The sequence below is a fragment of the Fundulus heteroclitus genome, chromosome 13 (genome assembly GCF_011125445.2).
Source record: "Fundulus heteroclitus isolate FHET01 chromosome 13, MU-UCD_Fhet_4.1, whole genome shotgun sequence".
Taxonomy (NCBI): Eukaryota; Metazoa; Chordata; class Actinopteri; order Cyprinodontiformes; family Fundulidae; genus Fundulus; species Fundulus heteroclitus.
The window spans coordinates 4,697,827-4,723,129 of record NC_046373.1 but is presented as its reverse complement, the minus strand read 5'-3'; the positions used below and the strand labels follow the sequence as shown (position 1 = coordinate 4,723,129).

General features: G+C 45.3%; 2 protein-coding genes across 6 annotated transcripts in view; both read left to right on the top strand.

Moving 5' to 3' along the window:
• Positions 1–6,079: 6,079 nt before the first annotated feature.
• On the top strand, positions 6,080–12,092 carry myclb (MYCL proto-oncogene, bHLH transcription factor b). The gene is made up of 3 exons (XM_036144934.1): positions 6,080–6,397; positions 7,156–7,843; positions 10,678–12,092. The coding sequence occupies exons 2-3, from the start codon at positions 7,210–7,212 to the stop codon at positions 11,442–11,444; spliced, it is 1,401 nt and encodes a 466-aa protein (XP_036000827.1). The 5' UTR covers positions 6,080–6,397; positions 7,156–7,209; the 3' UTR covers positions 11,445–12,092.
• Positions 12,093–14,644: 2,552 nt separating this feature from the next.
• trit1 (tRNA isopentenyltransferase 1) overlaps positions 14,645–25,303 on the top strand; it is a 59,025-nt gene continuing 48,366 nt past the window's right edge. The window contains exon 1 of one of the 5 annotated variants that reach the window (XM_036144930.1): positions 14,645–14,766. In XM_036144930.1, coding sequence (XP_036000823.1) covers positions 14,719–14,766 — 48 coding nt within the window. In that variant the 5' untranslated portion in view covers positions 14,645–14,718. Of the gene's footprint in view, positions 14,787–14,847; positions 15,086–24,817; positions 25,006–25,303 lie in introns of those variants that run through there. The other 4 variants (XM_036144931.1, XM_036144929.1, XM_036144928.1 and 1 more) reach the window with 4 other exon arrangements.

Below are 25,303 nucleotides of genomic sequence, written 5' to 3'. Positions count from 1 at the left end.
TTACTTGCGGTATCTATATGAATGTAAAAATGTGGTTGTTCAAAGCCTTTGAAAGTTCAGTTTTTGATTAAATGAAAGAAGGAAAATGAGTCTGAAGGTGTTTTTTATTTTCCCAGAGAAAAGGAAAGAAGCGCGCAGCTCTTGAAGGAATGAGCATCTGGAGTGAAAGGCAATCCTCTCACATGCCGCGTGCGTGTCAACAGGAGGTCATCATCACCATCCAGGAGGTAGCAGCTGCCATCTTTCCTCTCCGCTCTCTCAGATTGCATCCAGTCAACCAGTATCAACCGCAGACACAGATATGGGCGGGACCCAGACTGGATATTCATTGATCAGTCGGGGAGGTCAGAGTGGACTGGCGATGGAGTGGGGGGTTGGCTGAAGGACTTACGGGAAGGGTGACCTGTGAAACAGGATGGGGGTGGCTCGCAATGACTGTTTTCTCTCTGGTACCCTTGACCATTACTCCCCTCCGCCTGCGCTTCATTTTTCTACACGCAGATATGGATGAGAGACCCTTAACATCATTGTAGTCTTTTCATTTTACTGTAAACGACATCAACAGATACTCTGTTTTATTTAAATGGACTTCACTTCGCAGACATGGTTGGACTTCTTTCCAAAACACAATTTATGGATTTCAATCGGCGATCCTATTCTTTTAATCCTAATCTGGCAAAGTTGTGGATTTTATTAAGCCTGGTGGAATAACAAACGTGAAACCCTTCGATCCAAGGCTAGCCACTGTGTTTTTGTTTCCTGGTACGACTTTCAGGGTCTTAAAAAGGGATCCCAGTACAGTTGAGAACGTAAAATAAAGTCCCCGGAGGGTGAGAAGGTTACAAAGTGAAGATCTGCAAGGCAATTTGTTTGGTGAGTCAGGAGGAGGAAGTCAGGAGAAATGCTGTCTGGCAGCAGCAGCTTGGAGACCGAACATCGCCCTACTCAGGAGGTTAAAGATGCTCTGTGGCGAGCACGCTTTTCCTGCTGTGCTCCACACAGGTGAAGGACCACCTGTGACACAACGTGTAATTAAAAAAAACAGCATTCTGTCAACAGAAGACATGCGTAGATGTAGATATAAGTTCTGTTCTGATTCTGACCAGCGCGGCTACTCTGATACCAGAATGTATCAGCAAGCGATCTTCTGCCAACAGTTGTTAGCTAATCAGCCTGCTTTATGTTGTGTAAAACACTGCAGCAGTAAAGAGAGACCACTAAAAGTCTGGGTTTTCTTCTGGAAATCAGTCCTTACTTTAACTGTGAGGACAGAGAGACAGAATTTCTTTCCCTCTCTCTCTTTTGTAGCTGTAAAATGTAAATTCAGGAGACGTGTGGCGTTTGGAAGAGGAATCTAAATACGGCTGTAACGAATCACCCTCAGAATCTGGAGACCCGAAATTCAGCCGGCACAAGAGTTAAGCATATAAAGTTTGAGTAAGTTTGAGAAACCGGTGTAGCTGGAACAGGAGGTGACTGTAAACCGTATCGGGATCACTGCGAGGATGATAATTAGGTTAGTGGCCAGGAAATACTCAGTGAGAGTGTGGAGACGCCACTAACCTGTTCAGAAGGCTCTGAGGATTGATCCAGTCGGCTGGGTCCTGGTGATCCAAATCACTGGGTGACCGATTCGGCTTTTGGTTCTGCTAGGCAGGACAGGAGCTGGCAGGGTAATCGTAGACAGTTCGGGGGTCACACACAGGTAAACAGTCCACGGGGCAGAGGTTTCCAGAAGGCCTGGTCCATGGATTACCCTCTTGTCTTGACAAGAAAGAGAGTCATAGGCAGGAACAGGCAGGAATCGTTAAATACGGCAACAAGTTCTGTGGTTCATTTGGCTCAGACACTGGGGAGCATCAAGTCTCTGCTGCAGGCAAAGAAACAGAAGCAACGTTTGGAGAGAGATGTTGTTTTAACTTAATAACATCAGCAAGTGATGCCAGCAGATGTGCTACATTGACTGAGGACGCAACAAGTAAAAAAAAAAATGTGTTAAAATAAATTACAATTGTTACCTTAGAAACTTGATGCTTAGAAACAACACCTGCAGCTGGCTGGAAATGTTTAATGTGCTCTTCCTTCAGCCTTGCAAGGTTCCTTTCCTTGAAGCCAAGATTTCGGCTCTGTTCATAATCTGGGACCGATTTACCGATTTACCTCTATGAATCTCATCCCCTTCTCTGAGTCAAACATATTGGAACAAGCGGCTTCCTCCAGAGGATGGCTGGACTCAGCCTTAGCCATAAAATGAGCAGCTCCATCATCCCTGGGGGAGGTCAGAGATGAGCCTCTGCTTCTCTGCATCAAAAGGACTCAGTCGACATGGTACGGGCATGTGACCAGGATGCCCCCTGGGTGCCTTCCCTGTGAAGGTTTTCCTCAACTGAAGGGACGATTTATCCCGTCTGGCCTGGGAATGTCTTGGAATCCCAAGAACAAGCTTGAAGAGGGATGCCCGGGGTTCCTTCCCGGAGCTGTTGTCCCCGCGACCCAATCTCAGATAAGCAGAAGACGATGGATGGATGGATGGATGGATGGATGGATGGATGGATGGATGCCGAAAAAAGCTACCACTCATCCATTCAACATATCCTGGTTAGAAATGTCAGATTTTGTCTCAAGAAAACCATCTGTTTCCTATTTAGAACGACAAGCTTTCATACTCTGCCGTTACATAAACCACATTCTCATCCATCAACGGTAAAGGTGTCTCTGTTCCACAACGGTTAGCTCCAAAAGTTCCTTTTCCGTCAAAAAAAAAAAAAAAAAAAAAACCTGACGGACAGGCTTTCCACTTGTTTCAAGTTTCAACAAAAAAAGTTCTGCCTTGAAGATACGGCGATATTTGCGTTTTAACGTGACAGTAAGGAAATGGCTTTTGAAGCAGAACCATGTCTGCAATATGCCCTGGTACAGCTCAGTAATCCCGGTAGAAAAATACTAATAAAAAAGTAACAACCACATAGTGGCTCAACACCTTTTTTGAAGGTAATGTTTATATGGCTGAGGTCAACTTCAACTCTTCAGACTGACAAAGTTGCTTGGAGAAGAGACAAAACGTTTAAACAAAGAAGAACCCGCCCATAGACCTATTTAATTCCTTTTTTTATATTCATTTTACTTTATAAAATGTTTTTCTTTTTGTAAACGCCTGCAACAGGATGTCATTGCTACAAAGACAAAGAATGTCAGATCCCTTGTATCAAAATCACTTTTTGTGGCAGTTTACTTTCTCCTTTGTCCACTTTCTAACCTAAAGAATTGTACAATAGGAAATGGATTTTAAACAAATGCAACAAGCTCCTTCAGACAGATACCGATCCACTTTCTCACATCCTGTGATCCAACCTTGTGCCTCTAAGCCTGTGCACCTGCCTTCTGTGCCGTTCTGCTTATTTGCACCTAATCATGATCCTTCATATTGCGAATCATAACTTAATTGATACCTCAGGAGTGATAATGTCTGAAGGAACTCCCCGTTTCCCATCCGCGCGGCGTATGCGAGTTTCCTTTAGTGCAATAAACCGGAGCTGCTGGTGTGTGCAGCATGTACCGCGTTTTGATACTAATCAGGCTCGCCAAACCAACAGGGAATAACTGTGAATTACGCTCTGTGATCCTCATCACAACACCTCCCTGGTAGAACGAGCATCCTTCCAGATGATGTTCACATGTACGCATCAATTAAATGTTGTTTATCACAAGACAAGTGCATTATTGTATGTGGGTGAAATAAATAAACCCACAAGGGACCCCCCCCACCCATCTATGTCACATCACTTACTTTATCTATAGGGAGATACGTCTATGTGCATTTGAAGCGAGCACCCTCTCACACTTACTCACCTTTTGATGATTAATTCAAAGAAACTGAGCGGATTAGGCGATTCAAAGGGCAAAACAAGGCAAACGGGCCTGCGAGAGACGAGATGAAAAGCTGCAAGAGTCTGAGAGGAGAGACTCCTTTTCACCAGACTATTTGTTCTCCGGCTTTGCTTCGGATGCAGAGGATACAGCCGCCTCGAGTCTCCCCGGATCATGTGGGGTCAGGATCCTTTTTGATCGGGGTGGACTTGAGAGGAAAGGAGGCACTCTGAAGGTGAGCGGCACAGTTTGGGAGAAAGGAGAGGGAAAGTTGGACGCGAGTACCAAACCGACGGAAGAGTATTTCACGGCGTTTGCATCTTCAGAAGATGGGGCGGGGGGGGGGGGGGGGTTAACCCAGCCATCATCCCGGAGATTGTGCACCACCGTCTCACACGGCTCCAGAAAGACACCAGGGAGTTGGTTTCATGTGGCAAGAAAAACAGGCATCAGCAGTTGTCAGCGTGTGTGTGTGTGCAGCTGTTAAGAAGCACTCACACACACACACACACACACACACACACACACACACATAAAGGAGGATGAGGTAGAGCGTTGCTTCTATATTGACGCTCTTTAGAGGGGGTGGGGGGGGGGGCTTCCCATCATAGGCTTGATATTGATTACAGGGACCACGAGACGCATGTGTGACACCAGATCCTGCGTCCATATGTCTGCATGACACCGACGCGACCGCCAAGCCTTCTTCCCACACAGGCAGGCCCACATCAGCTGCTCGTCTCGCCCTATAGGGTGGAAGCAACATCCACGTAACAAACCCTTATCCTCCCCGTTCCCGGAGAGCTAGCTGTAGGGTAGACGATGGCTGCTAGATGTTTCAGTAAAAGGCCAATCTCATGTAACGGACCGTTTTCTTAATGTAGATGGTTTGCAGTTTTGCTAAGATTCTCACTCCCCCCCCCCCCCCTTGCCTGTTTTGATAACAACACACTCACCGCCCCGTATGCACTGACATGTCCCTCCACATCGGCAGCCATAGACGGTGTTTAACTTGTGGCTTCAACAACAGTTGTTTTCTCCGTTCAGATTTCTTTCTGTCTTTGGTCACGTTAAAAATGTAGCATCTGCTGCTTCTCAAGATCCTTTAGCCTACTTTGTGTTGTCGCACAGGTCCTGCTGAAGTAATTTGTCCATTCTAGGGGCCTGGGCGTGGTTGGTTAAGTTAAAAAATAAATAAAAATCTGATCATCACAGTTAATTCATGATTTAACAAGAGTGATTTTTATTTTTTTATTTATTTATTTTCACATGGGACCTAGTTAGTGTGGATAACATTTTTCTTTCATAGATGAAATCAGGAATTGAAGAATGTGTATTTGCTTAAATTATCTTTCTGTGATTTAAAAACAGGTTTAATCTGAAACATTTATGAGTGACAAACAGAGAAAAAAAAGACATTGAAGAAATTTGAAAGGAGGTGGATATTTTCTTCCAAGTACCGTATATATGGGGCTCATAGGGGGAGAAGATGGTCTGATAAATAGGTTAATGGACCAGGATCGAAAGAACCAGATAGATTCAAGCCACTGAGATGAGCTTCCTGGAGTGGCTGGATTCAGCCAGTAAGGAGCTCTGTAATCCTCCCTTTGGAGGTTTCTCGGCACCCCCCATCCCCCTGGGCGGGGACCCAGGGAAGACCCAGAAATCACCGGAGACACTGTAATGGATATCCTTCCTGAAATGGAAATGCTTTAAGATAGATAGATAGATAGATAGATAGATAGATAGATAGATAGATAGATAGATAGATAGATAGATAGATAGATAGATAGATAGATAGATAGATAGATGTGGTGATTTTGTCTGTTCAGTGCAACATTTTACTGCGTGCCTTTCTGTTTATGTCCTGTTTTAGGAATAAACTTCTTACTAAAACGCCTTTTTATAGCTTCTATTTAAAAATAATAGCATATATGCTCACAGCTTCTTTAGGCTGCAGGGTGATTTCCTCCAGGTCGTGTGAATTCACAGACATTTTCGCGCGCACACATACACAAAGGCTCCTACTGAGACTTTAATAATAATAATAAAAAAAAGAAAAACTAGATTGCAAAAGCGGCGGGAGCTTATGAAAGGAGCGTCACGTAACCTTGTGTTTTTTTAACGGGCTGCACCTTTAAACGGCAGGCGTGGCTCCGCTTACTACGGCCCCGCCCTCTTTATGCATATCCCCCCCGCCACCACCCCTCGCAGCGGATCACATTAGTGCAGCAGTCTGCGAAGAAAGTGACCGCAGCCGAAGCGCAGCCGGCCACTCGAGCGGCGGGAGCGCGAACCGAGCGGACCGACCCCCAAGCCTCGCTGAAGGGGGCTTGCCCTCCGGAAGGAGAAAGGAACCAGAAGGACGCCAAATAAAAAAAGAAAAAAAGCGCTTCGACGCGGGGAGCGCTCTTATTTAAAGGGGAGGAAAGGGTAGGGGAGGCTGCGTCGCTGCGGGCTTTTGGACTCTTTAATTATACGCACGGCGGATCTATGAAGACGCGGACAGGTTATTCAATTGCAACCGCAGGTAAACTCCTGAAATGCAGTTATTTGTTTTTTCTTCACAGAATAACGACAAACACATATGCATGGATGTGTCTTTCTTATTTTTTTCTTTTTTTTTTTTATGGAAGCATCCTAATAAAGCAGCGAAGTTTAAAGGTTTGATCAGCTCTCCCCTTGCGCGCGCCCGCTCTCTAATTAACTGATGGGGCTTCAGTCGCAGCTGCGCATTCTTAAAGCTTGATAAGCGTTATCACCCGGGAGGAGCCTGATAAACTACTTTACACATGGCTCCCACAAGATTTCCCAGGCAGGTAGGCAGGCAGGCAGCCGAGACTACCTTTTACCTGCCAGCCACTTAATCTACTCCAATCTAACCTAATCAGTCTATTTTGTGCTGAACCCACTGACCCCCCCTCCCCTGTTGCCGCTCTGGGTCACAGAAGCCTGCCGAGCTCTGTTATGTAATGGAAGCAGCGCTGCGAAACTTCTCGCTGGTTTTAACTTTATAACTATAAATCAATAACTATTTAATAGGAAAATTATGTAAATATTTAAAACTTTTTTTTACATAATAAAAATGATTTATCTTCTGGCTTGATGTGAATAAAATAATAATTATATGCTTAATATGTTAATTAACGAATTAAAAAAATTTTTTTTATTTTTTGGGGGGGGGGGCATTTTTAGGGTATAATTGATTAAAAATGCCTGTCTTGAGTATTTCTAATAGATAGATAAATGAATTACCCAGTTCTGATTCAGCTGCGTGTGTCTCCACAGACCGAGTGATTCACGCCCCTAACCCCCTCACCTCGCCCCGCCCGTCTGCCTCCAATGCCGGGCATTAGCTCCGCGGCGCCTCGCTATGAAAGCTGGGAAATGGACCACCTGGACCACTACCAGCACTACTTCTACGACGACCACGACCCGGACGAGGACTTCTTCAAGTCCACGGCGCCCAGCGAGGACATATGGAAGAAATTCGAGCTGGTGCCGACCCCGCCCATGTCCCCCATCCGGCTGCCGGCGGAGGGGTCGGGCAAGGTCGGGCTGCTGTGTCCTTCCCTGGGGGACAAGCTGGAGTGGGTGTCTCAGTTCCTGGGGCAGGACGACGACCATAACCACCAGCAGCAGCAGCAGCAGCAGCATCCGCAAGAGCTGCCCTGCAAGCTGGCGACCAGCGGCGACTCCTTCGGCAACCTGAGCTCCATCATCATCCAGGACTGCATGTGGAGCTGCTTCTCGGCCGGCCAGCAGCTGGAGCGGGTGGTGGGGGAGCGTCCCCGCCTCGGCGCCGGAAGCGGCGTCTCGTCGCCGGGGAGGGCGCAGGGGGCCGCCGCCGACGCGGGGGCCGCGGGCGGCTTGGCTGCGGACTGCGTGGACCCGACCGCTGTGCTGACTTTCCCGCTGCCCGCAGGGTGCAAGAGGCAGGTGTCGTCCGGTTCAGAGTCGCACACGGACTCCTCAGGTCAGTGTAGCACGATTGGTCCCCAGTATGGTGGTTATTATTATTTTTTTTATTATTGAATGATTTGGGTTAAAAGGGGCTGACTGGACCTGAGGTGTCAGCAGCAGTGGCTCCAGACCGCAGTGCGTTACCTTGGTGCATGCAACACATGCTTGGAGCCAAAAAGTGACACACCCATTGAAACATCTGCTGCTTGGCAGTGATCCAGCAGGCCAGCTGCTCCCTCTCCCCGCTGCTCCTCCAGACTGAATTATAACAATGATGCCCTCCCAACTTCTATTTGGCTCAGTTTTCTCTGGAGTTTTTTTTTTTTTTTTTTTTTAAACAGCAAGTGCCTTGTTAATTCCCCTTTAGGCAACAAGAAAGGGGAACTCTAGAAGAGGAACTCTTATACTTGTGTCTTGGCAGGGGGCATGTATGAGATTCAGGATGTAGGGTAACCTTGACAAGCAACAACACAGTATTTGAATAAAAATGTCAAACAAAAGGAACATAAGCTCCTAAAATTCAATAATGCATTGAATATTGCAGTAGTAATACACTTTTTTTTTTTTTGTTTTATCATGTTTAATCTTGTGTTTTTCCTAGGCCATATTTTTGTTAATTTTCCCCTCCACCAATTTGTTTATAGTTTACTGCCATGCTCAGCATTTTGTTTATTTTGGTTATATAAATTAAGTTAGTCATCTTTATTTTATAAGAAAAGTATGAAGTATCTGGTCGGTTTATCAATTTCCTGCCATCTTTGAAGCTCTAAAGACTATAACTAATAAAGGATAAAACGATATGCTGCAGGTTTTTAGATGATACTAGTTTTGAATCCCAAACCAAATGAATTACAAGACCATGTTTTTTTTTTTATTTTTTTTATTTTTTTTTTTTTGTTCTTTAAAGCATATATCCATATAAACTTATCAGCTTTTTATTTAACCTGAACGAGGGTTGTACCCAAAAGAAGCAGTGTGGGTTCATTGTTTGACAGAAAACTTAAATTTGACACAATTAGTGGATAGGAAAAACAATTAATGACCTGCTGATCACAGGGCAAATTGGCCAATTCTGATATAGCTACTTCAGTGGTTCCCTAAGTGGCGAGTGCGCCCCCTAGGGAGAGCTTAGTGTAATTGCAGGGAGAGGGGGGCATGGTAGAAATGGACTAGATAAATGACCAATTTTGAGAAGTTATTAAAATATATATATTGATGGCAATGTTGAATTGTATTACACAGTAAAATAGACAGTTAAACTTAAAACAGTTGCCCTTAAAAAGCGGTGGTTTTGTCATTTCAAGAAGACAGCAGTTTATGTTTTGGCTTTTTTTTTTGTTCAGTAGTCAAAGATTGGTTGGTTGGCTGGGGGTGCAAAACTCCTTTAAATCACAGAGGGGCCCACCAATAAAAGTTTTAGGACCACTGGTCTAGTTGATTGGTGCATCTGTGTGGTACCAGCTTGCTTTATTTAGTGGTAGGTTTCAGGTGTGTGTTGTGCAGAATAATAAACCCGTCTGCTGGTTGCTCTGTTCACCAGCCTGCCGTCCACTGCTTGGAGATGCATGCTCTCTTAGCTTGCTCGCTGTAACATTTAAACAGCATTGCCTCAATAAGAGGGACACATGGCTTTTGTTTACTTTTCAAACAATGACCGTCTGTGTTTAGTTCAGGTTGTAATTTGCCAGTCTCGTATGCAAAAAAGTGTAGAAGTTGTTCAACCAGCCAGCTGACCGGCAGTTTGCCGCAACAAGTGTGTGAAACTGTACCGTAGTGGGAGACAACTCCAGTCTCTCCACCACTTACTGTGGTACAATGTGATGCAAACGGGCAGCTTTTATGAGACCAGAACTTTGAAAAGCCTCTTGGCGCAGAGAAACAACCCATGCCTACTTGGGTAACACTAAATGTTTCCTTCATTTAAGTTCTGCCTTTCCCGAAGGTCCCCCTTGTTAGAGCCTGTGTGACTGACTCTGGTATGTAGACTGCCATGTGATCAGTTGGGGTCTGGGCCGTGTGTAATGGTGTGTGGAATGTCACAAAGGGAGCTTGTTGCTGGATTCCTGCACTCAACAGGCTGCAGCTGTGTGTGTGTGTGTGTGTGTGTGTGTGTGTGTGTGTGTGTGTGTGTGTGTGTTTCTGCTCTCAACTCTGTGTGTGTGTGTGTGTGTGTGTGTGTGTGAGCCGAGCCAGCCAGGGCTTTGAATAGAGCTGGATTAGCCTCTTAGGAGGTCGGCTCGCCCCGTGGAATTCCCCAGGATGAGGCTAGAGGTGTGTCTCCGCAGATTTTAGGGGAGTTTATCTGCTGGTGAAGAGTAGGAAGTATCCGTTACAGGGGTGCTTTAGTTCTATAGAGGAATCATCTTTTGTCTCTTTGTTGAGGTAGAAGAAATCTATACTCCCCCCACCCCTTCAGATTGACTGACGATTTTGTAGGAGTCAAGTTAATAAGAAATTAAAAACTTTGGTTTCCACTCTAGGAGACATTGTGGGAAAGGGTTTCATGGCCAGTTGAACATGGCCAGCTTGTTTTAACAAGCTTATAACTTGACCCACCTCAACCCCTTCTACCTGCCTCATCCTCACCCTCAACACATGAATTGAGTGACGGAGTTTTAAATGAGGGGGCCGGATCAAAAGGGGTGCTGGTTCTGAGTCGGTCTGTTCTACGGTGTGTGTGTCTGTGTGTGGCATGAGGCAGGTTCCTGGGGTTATGTGAAGATCATTTGTACATCAGTTTAATTGGATAGAGGCGGTAAAGTCAAGAGAAAATGTGACTACAGGTTGCTGAGTGTTATCTCTCTTTTCATTTGCATTCTTTGACATTTTTTTTTTTTTTATCTTTAGATGACGAAGATGAAAACAATGAGGATGAAGAGGAGATTGATGTGGTGACCGTGGACCACAAGCAGCAGCGTAAACCCCGTCGACTGGTCGCCACCCGCAAACCGGTGACCATAACGGTGCGAGCAGACCCCCACGACCCGGGCACCAAGCGTTTCCACATCTCCATCCATCAGCAGCAGCACAACTACGCCGCCCCCTCCCCCGACACTCTCCCCGCAGCTCCCGAGCCAGCCCGGAAGAAGGTTCGCCAGGACGCTCCCGTGGCCCAGCTGCACCAGAACTCTCTCCACAACCAGCCCCGGCCCGGCCACGCCCCTTTGAACTTGGACACCAGGAAGTCTCAGACCACAGTGGTCGGAGCGAGATCCGAGTCCCCCGACCTCAGCGCGTTTTCTCCTACCTCGTCGCCTTCGTCTCCGCCGAGCTCCTCCTCTTCCTCCTCCCACCAAAGCTCGCCGTCGAAGCCCCCCTCCCACCTGTCAAGCCCGCAGTCCTCGGACTGCGAGGACACGGACAAGCGCAGGGCGCACAACTTCCTGGAACGCAAGCGGCGCAACGACCTGCGCTCGCGCTTCCTGTCGCTGCGGGACGAGATCCCGGGGCTGGCGGACTGCCCCAAGACGCCCAAGGTGGCCATCCTGACACGAGCCACCGAGTACCTGCAGCAGCTCCACGCCGCAGAGAAGCAGAAGACTCAGGAGAGGAAGCAGCTGAAGGCCAAGCAGCTGCAGCTGCTGCAGCGGCTGGCACAGCTCAAACGCTCCTGAGGGGCAGAAAGGGGCCCCCCCATACTCGAACACTGAACTGAAGGGGACTACACGGAGGAAAAACACTGTTTGAGTTGGTCATGCTTGAATAGAGCAGGTGGATTATTATTATTTTTTGCTGTTTTTTTTCTTTTTGTTGTTTGCACATGAGCTTCTGAGTGACGAGCCGTCTGGACGGCCAAGGGTTGATCCGAGTCAGTGGTCTTGCAGGCAGAATATACTAATGGTCAGTCAATATTTGTTCTGTTTCCCCCCCCAATGAAAACTCTTCAAACTTGTTGCTACTACAAAGCCCACCATGAACACAACAATGTGAATTGCTACAACTGCTGTGCTGGTCGAACGTCCCCTTTAGTTGTGCGTAGGCGGCTGGGATGCGTATTTAAGAACCCAGCCCCCCTCTGCTGGAGTGTTATGGTACCCTTTATTCTCAGTACCCGGTGTAGAATGTTTGTTTGAATTCCAAATCTTGCCTTTACATCGGTCTTGTTTCTGCACATCACTTTCCTCCGTTGCCAGCATTCGGTCATTTCTTGATTGACACGGCCCCATCCCCCCAATTCATTACCCAAGTATTTCACAACTGCATGTTGCAGCAGAATCTTTGCCAGTTGAGCCTTTTTTTTTTTTTTTTTTTTTTTTTTTTTTTTTGAGGAAATATGGGCAATGCCTGACATTTTTCAGATCTAAAATAATGAAGAAAAACACTAAACTATTTACTAAGATTTATTGTTGTGCCATGAAGACCAGCCAAAAGGTGACTGTCAGCTTAGTTTAAGATTGGCTTAATTCTGTTCAAAAATACCATCTTCTAATTAGTCAAGAGTTCCAGCTTTATTTATTTCATATTGCTGTCTGACTTTTTTTTCTTTTCTGTTTTTTATATATCTATTTGATGGAATGCCTTTAGAAGCCTGTGTATGTAGGCTATCCAGTTGGATGTTCTGTATATAGATTGACTGTACAGTCCCTCTGAAACCAAAACCTGAGCTGTCTAAGTTTACTCATCCCAGTTTCTGTCGGGCTTGCTGGCTTTTCAAAGATGACTCAAAGCTTCTATTTTTGTTAATAAAATTTTAAAGGGAAAAAAAAAAACTATTGAAATAAAACACTGAACTTTGATTGCACCACTTTGTCACCATGTTTTTATTTCACTGCTAAGCTTAAAAGCTGGATTTATGTTTCTGTCATTTGAAATTCTTTTTACACAAGTGAGACCAGAAGTGTTCTAGATTTCCCTACCAGTTTGTTTTAGTGAGCGCTGATGCCTGATCTTGTATTTCATGCAGACATAGATGTGTCAGCTGTAAATATCTTGAATTGACTGCTGATCACAGTACTACTTCATTAGATCTGAGGAGTGGGAACCTTGGCCCTCAGGAACCACTATCCTGCTGATTTTAGGCGTTTCCCTGTCCCTACATACCTGATTTAAATGGATGGGTGAATAACAGGCCAGTGATGGCTGCTGAGGAGAACATGCAATCTTTTGATCCAGGTGTTTGATCCAGAAGTCAAACGACTTCAGACCTACCCCTCAAGATCAGGCAGCATGTGGCAAAACAAAGTCAGACCAAATTGAAACTTACCCTTAGCAGGTGTTTAGACCGCACTTGTTAATGTGTACAACTTAACATCTGAGGTACGGCGGGGCATCAAAATTTATATTACCTGAATATATTTTATTTTATTCCCCTCATTTTGGTATCGGGCGTCATACAGATGGACTGAGAAACACTCCAGACCTGTTTTGGCTGTAGTATCTTGCAAGGAAGGTGATGAGGAAAGCTGCAACTCTGGGTTTTCAGATAGTTTTCAGTCCATCCCTAAGTTGTACATTGGCTGACACACACACAAAAATGTTGGGAGTAAGGTGTGTGTGTGTGTGTATAGAACTACACCTGTTAGAATCACAGAGATAATTCAGTGAAACACCTGTTCATGCCTGAGGGCGACTGGGCCCTCATGGCACCAGCATTAGGATCTTTTTCCTCAAGGACGTTTAGTGCCACCTCTAATAGTCTCTTAAGACCCAATGCTTTTCTCACAGCCTGATGTCTCAATGTTTTCCCGAGACTTGAGGATGCTCTACAATTTAAACCTTACTGCTGTCTTTAGAGAATGAGTGCTAAGTTATTTTAAATTTTGAAAGCTTTTTTTTTTGTTCTCTATCCCCCACAAGCCTGGTAAAAAAAATTCCTGTGGTCCTGGCTCTACCTTCGCTCAGGAATAACTCCTGAATAACTGATTGGCACATAGATCGATGCAACCTCAGATTTAGGAGTACTTATCTGCCTTCTACAGAAATATCAATTTGAAACAAAGAACACCCTTGTTTGGACTTTATTCAATTCCAAGATGCACTCATTCTGGAGCTCGTTTGATTTGGACTGGCCGCAGTCAGCTCTGTGATGGACGTGTGACCTGTCCAGGGAGCACGCCAACTCTTGTCCAATGACCAGACGTGGCCCTGCACGGAAGCAGGTATAGATAATGGACGGATGGCTGTGGTCATAGAAACAGTAGGGTATTGCTTATTTGCAATAAAGGCCATGCTCTGACAACTTTGGAGCTTTGTCTGAGCACTTTTTTGTCTCTGTGCATCATGAGCCCGTATAGATGAAAGGTAAATAATAATAAAGGGTTGACATAGATTTCCTAGGTGTTATTATTGTTAGAACTTTAGGTCTTTTATCCTAAGCAGGATCAGATGTTTTTTTTCAACATTGGCACTTTCCTATCCAAAGCAATTTGCAGTATGAGAGTAAAATTCTGTTGGGTAAATTATACTAAATCCAGACTATATGCCATGCAGTATGCTTTATTGCAATGCAATCAAGACAAATATGAGCAGAAAAAAAGAGGAATGAGGATAAAATTATGTGGGGGAATAAAAATCCAAACAGAATGATCAAAACACAGTTATTTGGGAACATGCATAGTATGCGAATATCTATTAGAATTTTCTCCAGCGCAGCTGCTCCATCCGCCTGATCCACTTTTGTTTTTCCAGCTGTCTCCAAGGCGACCGGTTTTAGCATCTTTTGTCATGGCAACAAGCGTCAGACCTCATCGCTGCAGTCTCCATAGAAACCATGCCAGCTGTGCTGAAAATGTCCCCGTAAAGCGTTTTCAACAAACACGTGACCCACAAGCAGCCCGATCTAGTCCTTCCGCGAGGCGAGGTGATCGCCCTCTTTCTTTCTTTCAACGTCGTTCCTAAAACCTGTCACCAATAAAACGGCGAGGTGTGAACGACGTGAAAAATGCTGCGATGTTAAAATATCAACGAACAGATGAAACTGAAGACGTCACCAGAGAGGTAAAACGTCATAATAAAAGGTAAAACCCACCGGCAGCTCCAAAAAAAATCGTTAATCATCCAATGTCGCCAAGGCAACGGCCACCCAGCCGCCTTGTAACCCTATCCTGCCTCTGCGCATGCGCGAGGATGTCAGCTGGGGCACCGAGGAGGCAGCATCATGGCGGCCTCCACTCTAGGCGTGCAGTGTGTCTTGCGGAGAGCGATGGTCCCGTCTTTAGTCGTGATTCTTGGAGCTACGGGCACCGGCAAGTCCAAACTGGCGATCGAGATCGGAAAGCGGCTCCAGGGAGAAATAATCAGCGCCGACTCCATGCAGGTAGGAGCAGGCGTCGAGACGCACCGAGTCCTTGATGAGGACTTAGCAGCCAGCGTGCATCAAGGGGCAGTCTGGTTGTTGGAATTCATTGCAGCAACGTTTTGCTCGATGTTGAATGAATGCAGATCAGAATCTGGAAATAAGCTGGATGTGCTCTGCTGGATCCGCGGGGTTAAACCCATCTCTGTCTGGACGGCTCCGGCCTGTGTTGTTTGGACTCTGTGCTGCTGACCTAACCGCGGGTTAATGCGAGGGAATTAAAGCTGGTGTGTAAGAAAAAGCGATCAGATCACTTATACTGCAGAAACGAAATACGACGCCAAACACCGTTGCAAAAACATCGGCTCTAATGAAGGAAAACAGGCAGTATCGAGCTATAACTCTAGTTAAAACCCTATTTTAGTCTCAAGGTTACATCTATATAACGCCTTTTTTAAAATATTTCTTCCTATAATATGTTTACACATTACAACCAAGCGCTTCAATGAGTTTTGTTGCGACTGTATGTCATAGAGTAGACCATAATAATAAATGGAACATTATACGTGGTTGTTATTTATGTTTTTCTGACAATAATCTGAAACGGTGTGCTATTTATTTATTTTCAGACTCCCTTTTATCCGACAGGCCTACTCCTTAATAAAATATTTTCCGTCCGTTTTGCCATAATCAGTACATACAGTCCATCTGTGTGTCATTTATTTAACAGTATAGATGCAGGTGTTCTGTGAAGATCTCTCAGGTCAGGTGCAGAACAATGTGAAAGTACAGCATCAGTCAGACTGACTTAAAAATATTGTCAGCATTCAATCGTGCCGTTAGGCTGCATCCGAGTGCGTCTTTTGGGTAAGGACTCTTCATCCAAAGCCGAAGTGGGTCAGCGGTCGCCATGATGAGTGCTGTCCAAATAGTGCAGTCAGTAAGGAAGGAGGTAGGAAAAGGAGCCTGTATGCTTCCTCTCACAGCTACTTTAGCACAGGAACCTTGCCATGTCCCTTACCAGAGCTAAGGAGCTATAAGGAATCCCAAAATCCTTTGCCTTGACTATAGAGTTCTTACTGTTGACCCCATGAAAGGTCAGGGAACAGGAGCTAGGAGCTATAAGTAGCGTTTTTTTTTGATAGAGCCCTATATTGCTCTAGCTCGTGGCAATAGGGGAAGAAATAAACAAAACAGCAAGCCCAGTACCATCACATTTTCATTCTGCTGTTGACTTACAGTATGTTGTAGTGTATTCCATGGTTAGTTTGTCTGTAGGAATGATTGTGGATGGTTTTCCATTTAATATACGTTTGGAGCAGTGAAATGGAAGCAGTTAAAAAAAACATTGTGATTTCTCCTTACTGGCAAAAAACCCAAAACACTTAATGCTATGATCTGCAGTTCTGTAGAGAGCGGTCAGTCTGACCAGTCTGCCCTTCTCTCTCAGCTACATTTTAGGGAAATGAAACGATACTATGAAATGTTGTCTGTTCCTTAATTATAACCACTATCAGCCTGGCATACACGAAGAGTTTTACTCACGTTCTCATCATCTCTGACTTTTAACAGCAAAGGATTTCCTCTTACCCTCAGAGAAAGTCACGTACGGCGATCGGCATGAAGTTTGTAATGTTAACTTCCTCAAATTGATCAATGACTGAAATGAAACACCCCATCAAAGTGTAGCTATGGCAAGAAACATATTGACCGCAACAGCAAGGCCTAACCATGACCTCTCCACCACCTTTGCATGACAGTTGGCATGGAGCGTTTATGCCGATGTGCTCGGCTAGGTTTTTACCTGATGGGTCTTCATCAGGCCTCACTATTCCTCTTTTGTCGTGCCTTCCCAAAGGTCAGTGTCCTACAAGTCTTGTTTTTTAAAAGGCATGCTTCCCCTCTGAGAAAAATGAATCAACGTTTTGCTGGTTTGGAGGGATATGAACATTAGAAAAAAAACAAAATGCCCCTTCTTACAGAAACATGACCACTTTTACCTGGCAGAAAATCTTTTTTCAGTAGAAGTTTCCTACATTTCTCCTTAGGGGTGTGTAATATATCGACATTAAGATCGGTATCGGAAAATGTTTTTCCTTTTTTGACATATCGTTAACGGCCCAATAAGTAAAACTTAGCCAATATCAGTAAATATTTATTTATAATATTTATTATTATTATTATTATTATTATTATTATTATTGCTTATATCTTATAATGTAGCTGTGTTTTGGTAAGGGATATGGGGTTGGCCATGCGTTATTTGTTTGGGCAGGTCATAGTGATGCAGCACAGGATTGTGGGGCGTTTAACTGAAGCACAGAGGCAATGTCAGCTCTGTGATCTTTTTTTTTTTTTTTTTTTTTTTCACTGTGCTGAAAGGCAAGGGGAAATTTATATAGGATCTGTAAATGTCGGTTATCTGCCATACCAACCATAATGAGGTTGACATAGCCTCAACACACACACAGCGTGCCATCAAGCGCAGCAGAATCCTGTTATCATTCATTTAAGGAAGGTATGTGACAGCAGAGAACCACCTAAGACATACGGGCCTGTTGAGGACCACGATTGAGAAATACTGATCTTGAGGATCTCGAGGAATGCGGAATCACCGCTCTCTCTTTTACAACGCCCTGCAAAAGTGTTAACACCCCTTGGACTTTTTCACATTTTCTCAGGTCAGGCTGAAGGAAGATCCAGATGTTCTGTGACAGCCTGAGGGGTCACGAAGGCAAAGGAACACAACAGACAGGTCATATAGAGAGTTGTGGAGAAGTCCGAAGTAGGGTTAGGTTATAGAAAAATCTCCCGAGCTTTAAACATCTCACAGAGCTCGATTCAATCCACCATCTGAACATGGAGAGAGGATGGTACAACTGCAAACCTACCCAGATGTGGTCGTCCACCTAAAGCGACATGCTGGCATAGGGGATTGTTAATCAGCAAATCAGCCGAGAGGCCCATGATAACTTTAAAGGAGCTGCAGAGATCCACAGCTCAGCCAGGAGATTCTGTTGACAGGATGATGACCACACTAATTTGCCCTTTATGGCAGAATGAGAGGGAGAATATGGAAGAAACATAGTCTCTTTAGAATCTGATAATTTTTTTAGACATTGAATAGTTATTCAGTGCTGTTATGTGTGATTTTGCTTTTTTGCTTTAAATTTGCCAACAAACCCAAATTTGCTAATAAATTTAGCTGCAGAAATTGAACTGCAAATGTGTTGACTTTCTGGTGGCCCAAGCCGAAGCAAGTACTAGATTGAGTTAATCGGCTTCTAGACGGTCATATTCCGCTCATTTGATCACGTGACACACTGGTTGTTCATACCGGCAATCAACAGCCATAATAAAAATGACCATTGAATTAAAAAAATAATGTATTCTAAATATTTAATGACAGATCCAAAGAAAATAAGGTAAGTTGATTAAAGAGCATGCAACCGAGACGTGGGGAGTACTGGCCAAATAAGTACTTTATACAGTTTTTCTGTTCTATTTAAAGCCTACAAATACACTGCTATCACGCAATGATGCAATCCTCGCGTGATCATAGTCCACGCACACAGAGGCGCTCCATACTGAAGCACTCCCGGTGGAATAGGGTGCCTGGCAGAAAGCATGGGACTCCCGCGCCAATCCCACCTTCAGTGTAACTCTGGGGTAATGATCAAAGCATATTAAAGTCATTCAGTGTTTGCTTTGATGTCAACTCAACCATATATATGGGACATACAGAGTATTTAAATGAAACCAGTGTAATAGAATGGCCCAGTCAAAGTCCGAGGCTCTTTCCAACAGAGAACCTGCAGCAGGATTTGAAAATTGGCTCCAATTTAATGTATGTGTTCCTGTAACCTTGTTACCCCTCCACCCCCACCCAAAGAATCAGCGGGGTATATGGTCAGTCAATGGAAATTATCAACCCACTTGATCTGCTGTTTCTCTTCTCGTAAACCTCATGGGTTGGTCCCTCAGCTGTTTCTTCGCATACGTTGGGGGATCAAAGAAAGCTTTTAGGTAAAAAACTTGTTTAATTGGGTAATAGTCAGTCAGGAAGTGTTTAGAGTGAATGTCTGGGAAGTAAATGGAAGCCAAAGTTATGTCATCACTACTGATGGACACCAGCTCTCTGTGTGTGTGTGTGTGTGTGTGTTTGGGTAGGCACTGAAAAACTCTCACGCTTGTCTCATTCGCTCTGCTCTCCTCTCTTCCTGCTCTATAGAGATTTTTTTTTTGGGGGGGGGGTTCTCAGGCTCTGTTGCCAAAGCAACCATAGGGCATACATGCAAAAGAAAAGCTTGGGCACCAGCTTGAGTTTGGGTCACGTCTGAGCAACTTGTACAGTAGCAACTGCTGTAACTCCAGTTCTTCACAAGTGCCAGCGTGTTTCTCCTGAGTGCAGCGATCACTAACTAATCACATCCTCCATCCCAGTTCTCCTACCGCAGCAACACCCCTCACGCATGCATTGTCCTTGAAAGCCCGTGTCCCTGTGGGGCGCACCTCCTCCTGCCGTCCACCTGGTGATGGGTAAACTGGGTTACACTAATAACGTTTCAGCCCAGAATATCTCTCCCGGCACGGTAGAGCAACAGTGGCCTAGTTAACAGCGCTTCAGCCACAGCCTTTCACAATCCCGGGCCTTGTCGCTCTCCCCCCCCTCTTGTTCACGCGTGTGACGGCGCCAGAAAGCGGGAAAGACACACAGGCACGGATTCAGCGAGAAAGAGACTGCCTATGTGAGAATGGGTCTGTGTGTAGGCTAGAGCCGGACCGTGTTGTCTTTGGGATAGGAAACAGTCTGGTCTTGTTTGGGAGAAAGCAGCATTATGCTGAGCTGGTGCACATTCAGCGCCGTGCTACGCCGGCCCAGCGACTGATGGTGAATGGCTACACTGTGGCCACTGGGAAGTGCCTATTGTCCCCGGGAGAATTGGTTCCCACACTCCCTAACACTCCTATTGTATTACCGTCACCCCCCCTCCTGCCCCTGCCCCATGCCCCCAACCCACAGTTCATTGGACATGCAGGAGGGATATTATTCACTCATTAAATGAACATGCTATCCGTGGCACACACACAAATACCTTGCTTGTACTGTCCTTGAATGAGGCCCCTGCCAAGTAGCGTGACTCTGTGGTTCCCCGAACTGCCATCCAGGAACCAGCAGGGGTCCTTTGGCCAAGACTGGGGTAGAAGAAGAACTATTTAAGCTTGTTCCCACTGACTTATCTGTAGTGTAAGGATATCCTTGGATCAGTGGTGGAGACAGCCTGACTGGGAGCCACAGGGCACACTTAGATAGCACTAACACAAAGATTGGCACATATCTGTCAGATAGCACCCTGGTGGTGACACATTTTCCCTACTGATGACACAGTCAGGAAGCGTACAGCCCTTGCGTGGGTGTGTACCTAGATCTCTATATAATGTATATGCGATGAGCAGACGGCGCGTCTTGCCGATCAAGAGCCCATCAGCGCTGGTGTAATTGTAACCATTTTCTCTGACCTTGTGGGAATTAAATAATAGAAATATACTTTACTGTTTCGAGAGTCTTACGTCTCCAGTATAGTTAAGTGGCGGTCGTCTGAAGGGTAAAACGGACCGGGACCACTGGGGTGTTTCACCGCCACCAGGGTGCGGTAGCTCTAACAGTAGGTAACACCATTCTAAGGGGAAACAATGCAATAAGGTATTTATCCTCTTGGTGAAGTCTCCCTAACAAAATTATGTCTAGTTGCTGTTTTAGGGCCCCAGAAATAATGTTGAGTGCTTGAAACTAGAGACTTTAGCCCCATTTACACTACCCTTGTTAAACTGATCCATGCCGAGCTCGGTCCGAGCTTGGATCAGTTAACCAAGCCGAGCCTCGTTCTGACGACCGTTTACACACCATCTATCCCGGTTCCTTGGTTGCTCCTCGCCTCCTAGTGACGATCTGCGGTACTGCTGCTCTCTGGGATTGAAGGCGGGACCAAGCAAATCCAAATGGCGCCGCCGGTAACATTCAGGAAGTTATGCTTGAGTGTTATTGTGATTTCGGTGTTTGCGGAGAGTCAGGGGAAGAAGGCAACCATTGGTGAATTTACTTGAGAGAGTCGGCGTTTGGGAAGTGGATGAGACAAATGAACGCCTAATAAGGATTTACAGACGCAGGAAACAACAACAGACGCTGAGGTTCATCACACTGCTAAGCAGAATCATCTCTGGAAACCGTGTGGCACGGTAAGGAATCTAGTATTATTATGAATGTCTGAAATTTGTCTGAATGGATTGTGAATCGGGACGTGCAGCCAGACACGGCAGAAAAACCGTGGACAGTCAGCTAACTGTAAGGGGAGGAGGCGGTCTGCTCATGCGCTCTTCGTTATCAGATAACCGGGATAAAAAAAAAACAGTCCGAGACCACACCTAGAACTGGTCTGCATTTAGCGTGGTCTGGTTATGTCTAGCTCGGTTCAGTTCAGTCTGCTTACCATTTACAGTTATCTCTGTTAACGAGCTCGGACTGGTCTCGGCTCGGTTAAAAAAGGGTAGTGTAAACGGGGTTAATATTTATGTTTGAGACTCTTATTTTGAAATAGCACAAGAAGCAGGCAGATTTCTGCAGTATTTGAATGCAAAGCCTTCTTACTGGCCTTTAACACTGTGGTAAACTGTAATGGGTGTTTGCTCGCTTTCATCTGGCTGTCCAATTGGGTGTCTTCAAATATAGGATTTGCTCATTTATTCCCTAAAAAAACCCTACTGTTGCAGTAGGACGCCAGATGCACCTTTGGGTACACATAAATTGGATGTGGAGAATATACGGTTTGGATCAGTGTCACCGTTTGATTAGGACTTTCCCTTGCTTCAATGATTTCTTTGTCCGTGGCAGGACCCACCAAGGCATTGGCGGGGGTTTTGGCCTGGGTGTGTGAACTGAATGCGGGTCATTCTAAAAGGTAGAGCGTTTTACTGTATAAACGGTCTCCAGCCAATATGGAGAAATGTATGTGTGTGCAGGATTGTGTTTGACTGGTGAAACCCGGTTCACCAGATGCCGTATCCTGGGATGAGACGCTAATTTATCACTGCGTCACTTGCAAACAGCACTTCACAAGGTGTTGTTTGTAACGAGAAGCGGTTGACATGGAGGGTGACAGTGACAAGGAAGGCTGAGCAACTCGTGCATGCGGCACTCAGACTGAAACATTTCATCCGTGCGGTTTGAAGTGCTCGTAATCATTATACGAGCTGGAGGTTCTGCCGCAGTGCAATCTATCAGTAGCTCCCTCTTTTCCCATAAGTGTCAGTGATGATGCTTTAAGTCATCATGGTGCATCATCACATCATCAAGTGGTTTTTATATATATATATATATATATTTTTTTTTTTTTTGCTGCATAGCTTGCTTTGCGTGTGCAACATAGGGCCTTCAAGTAGCTGTTGAGATCTATGTATCTCAGGAGATCTTTATGGATCAGACTGCTTGTAATATCCAACACAGAAATATATTTTTCACAGAGCGTCAAGGGAACTTTATTTAAAGGTGCATAGTGCAAGTTTATTTTCTTTCCCATTCATGCTCTTCAATTTTATTTATATAGCGCCAATTCATGATGCATGTCATCTGAAGGCACTTTCCAAAGTCAAATTTAATCAAATCATCCAGATTGGTCAAAAAGTTTCCTATCTAAGAAAACCCAGTAGATTGCATCAAGTCTTGACAAGCAGCATTCACTCCTCCTGAAAGAGTGTAGAGCCACAGGGAGAGTCGTCTGCATTGTTGATGGCTTTGCAGCAATCTCTCATATTAAGCAAGCATGAAGCGACAGTGGACAGTGTGAACGGTCATCTGCCTCGACCGACTGGGGGTTAGAGAAGACAGAGCAGAGACACAAAAGGCAGAGAAGCACACATTGATCCAGTGATCTGTTCTACTTTATACGGTTACATGTCGGGCAATTGGATATATATCCTGTATTTACTGCAGTTGCCTCTATAGGCTGCATTGGTCAGTTTATATCCTCTAGGCTGTGCGCTTGGGCGTGACGTGCTGTGCGCTGTCGTTCACCTGGCTACTTTCTTGAGTCTCCGCCGTCATTAATGCCTTGGCGAGAGAACACAGGTTAACATCAATATTTATAGCTTTCTTACCTCAGAAGACATTACGCCTGTGAACAAAAGACCCGTGCAGCTGCAGCATCAGATATCTTTCCTCTTCTCCCATGCATTTACACATCACTGATGTCATTTCAACTTGTCGCCAGAGAGAGCAGATGTCTGTAAAAATCCTTGAAGTTGCTCTGTCCTCCTTTTTCAACATGGCAATTTTCAGACAACAGTAGTAAATGCTTTGAGTAGTCACCCTCCGATCTCTGACCATCAGTCTCAGGAAAGCTTAGCCCTCTCACCGCCTGCATCTAAGTTACATCCTGTTTATAGCTCTCAGCCAGTTCTAGGTGGCTGGCCTGGCATGTTTTGGGTCATTGTGATGCTGTAGGGTTATTTTCTTTAATTTTTTTTGCAAATGACCTCCTAGTCTCTTCAAGTACCCTCTGATAGACAGTAGAACCCATGGAGGGTTCTGTGTTGGTGAGCTTTTCAGGTTCTCTTACAGCAAAGGATCACCAAACCATGGTTCTTCCACATCCATATTTCACTGTCGGCATGAGGTTCTTTTCCTGCCATTGCTCCATTCGGTTTATGGCCAAGCCATTTGCTCTGTTCTGGTGTCACAATAATTCATTTTCAATCCCTTCTGTCACAGGAACATTATCCCAGAAGTCCTGTTCTCTCTGGCACACTTAAGTCTGGCCTTTATGTTTTTCCTTAGAGAGGCTATTAAAAATTTAATGGAAAACAATTCATTCCCTGGCAGTTTGAAGTCAGTAATACAAAGGTACTGTCATTGTTTTTATCCTCTAGACAAAGGTTTTTAGGGAGCTGAATATTTCCAGACACGATTAGCGTTCGCATGCTTGCTCAGAGCAAGAGAAACCCATCAACCATCAGCTGGCTTCTACCCGCCACCATTGGCATGCGGTATGTACATGTAAAGGTAAAGCCATAGAAAAACCTCTGCATGTATACAGATATGGAAGTGGCAGCATTTGCTTTTACAAACTTGCGTGGCTTAGGGACACGGGACCCACTTTGTCGAATTGTATCGGGTCTGGTAAGGCTGGACTCGCTGCTGTGAGCTGGTACCGGGGTGAGCAGATGTCCCCAGGGCTGAAGGTGATGCCTTTTTTTTTTAGAAGGTCTCCACCGCAGCTGTGTGAGAATTTTTATTCTTCCTCGAGCTTTGTTTCCCTTTAATGAGTTACAACCGCGACTAATGTAGCTTTTACTGCCATCCCTCCGGCTGCCCTGCGCAGTTTGTGTTAATTCGCTTGAAACCAGTTAACACACAAGTGGGATTTGCATTTCTTTCTTTGTTTTGTTTTTTCCTCAACATTGCTTCAGATTTGCTTTGCAAGTGAATGGAAAGCCGGCCATTGTTACCCGCAGATAGATTGTTACACTGCGGGGAGTGAAAGGGAAGCTGAGGGTTTTGTGAGGCCGAGGGGGTGTTGGCTGATCGGGCGAGAAGATGAGGGGTGTGGGATCATTATGAGGGCCCATCTGATGCCCTGGGGAGGGATTTAACAGGTCATGCACACGCACGCATCATTACTTTGGTTTGTGTTGTGCTAGGAAGTGTTGGTGGCCGTTGACCTTTTAGCTTTTAGCTCGTCTGAAGGGGAAGGCACCGGCGTTTGCTTTCCAGGACAACACGAGCGGTGAGAAAAGGGACGGCTTCGTCAGACTTATTCACTTCGCGCTGAATGCGACGAAAAGGGGGCCGAGCAGCAGGGAAGCTTTTCAAGTGTCGTCTTGGGGCTTACGATCCCATAAAACTTGAGTAAACGGGGGATCGTGAACAGTGAAAACAACAAGATGAGGTTAGTTTTAGTCATAATTCGGGAACATGATGGGGTTTGGCTGCTGTGCCAAAACCAAGGTCTTATGGTACACAGAGCAACTGCAGCTATGTGTCATATATCTCTCTAATTTGCTCACCGACATCCCTTCCTCCTCCTCTTCTCCTTCTCCTTGTGCATGTTTATCTCTCTTTCTCTCTCTCTCTCTCTCTCTCCCCTGCTGCTGTCTCTCCTAGCTGTCTGCTGTGGCTGTGACCTGTCTGGTCTTTGACGTATTCGTTTGCATCGTATCTCAGGCGGCACTGCCTCCCACATCCCA

Excerpts from the sequence above, each read along its gene's own strand:
- myclb (XM_036144934.1), top strand. The coding sequence starts at position 7,210 with ATGCCGGGCATTAGCTCCGCGGCGCCTCGCTATGAAAGCTGGGAAATG. Across the intron at positions 7,844-10,677 it reads GTCGCACACGGACTCCTCAG|ATGACGAAGATGAAAACAAT; the intron begins GTCAGTGTAGCA and ends TTTTATCTTTAG.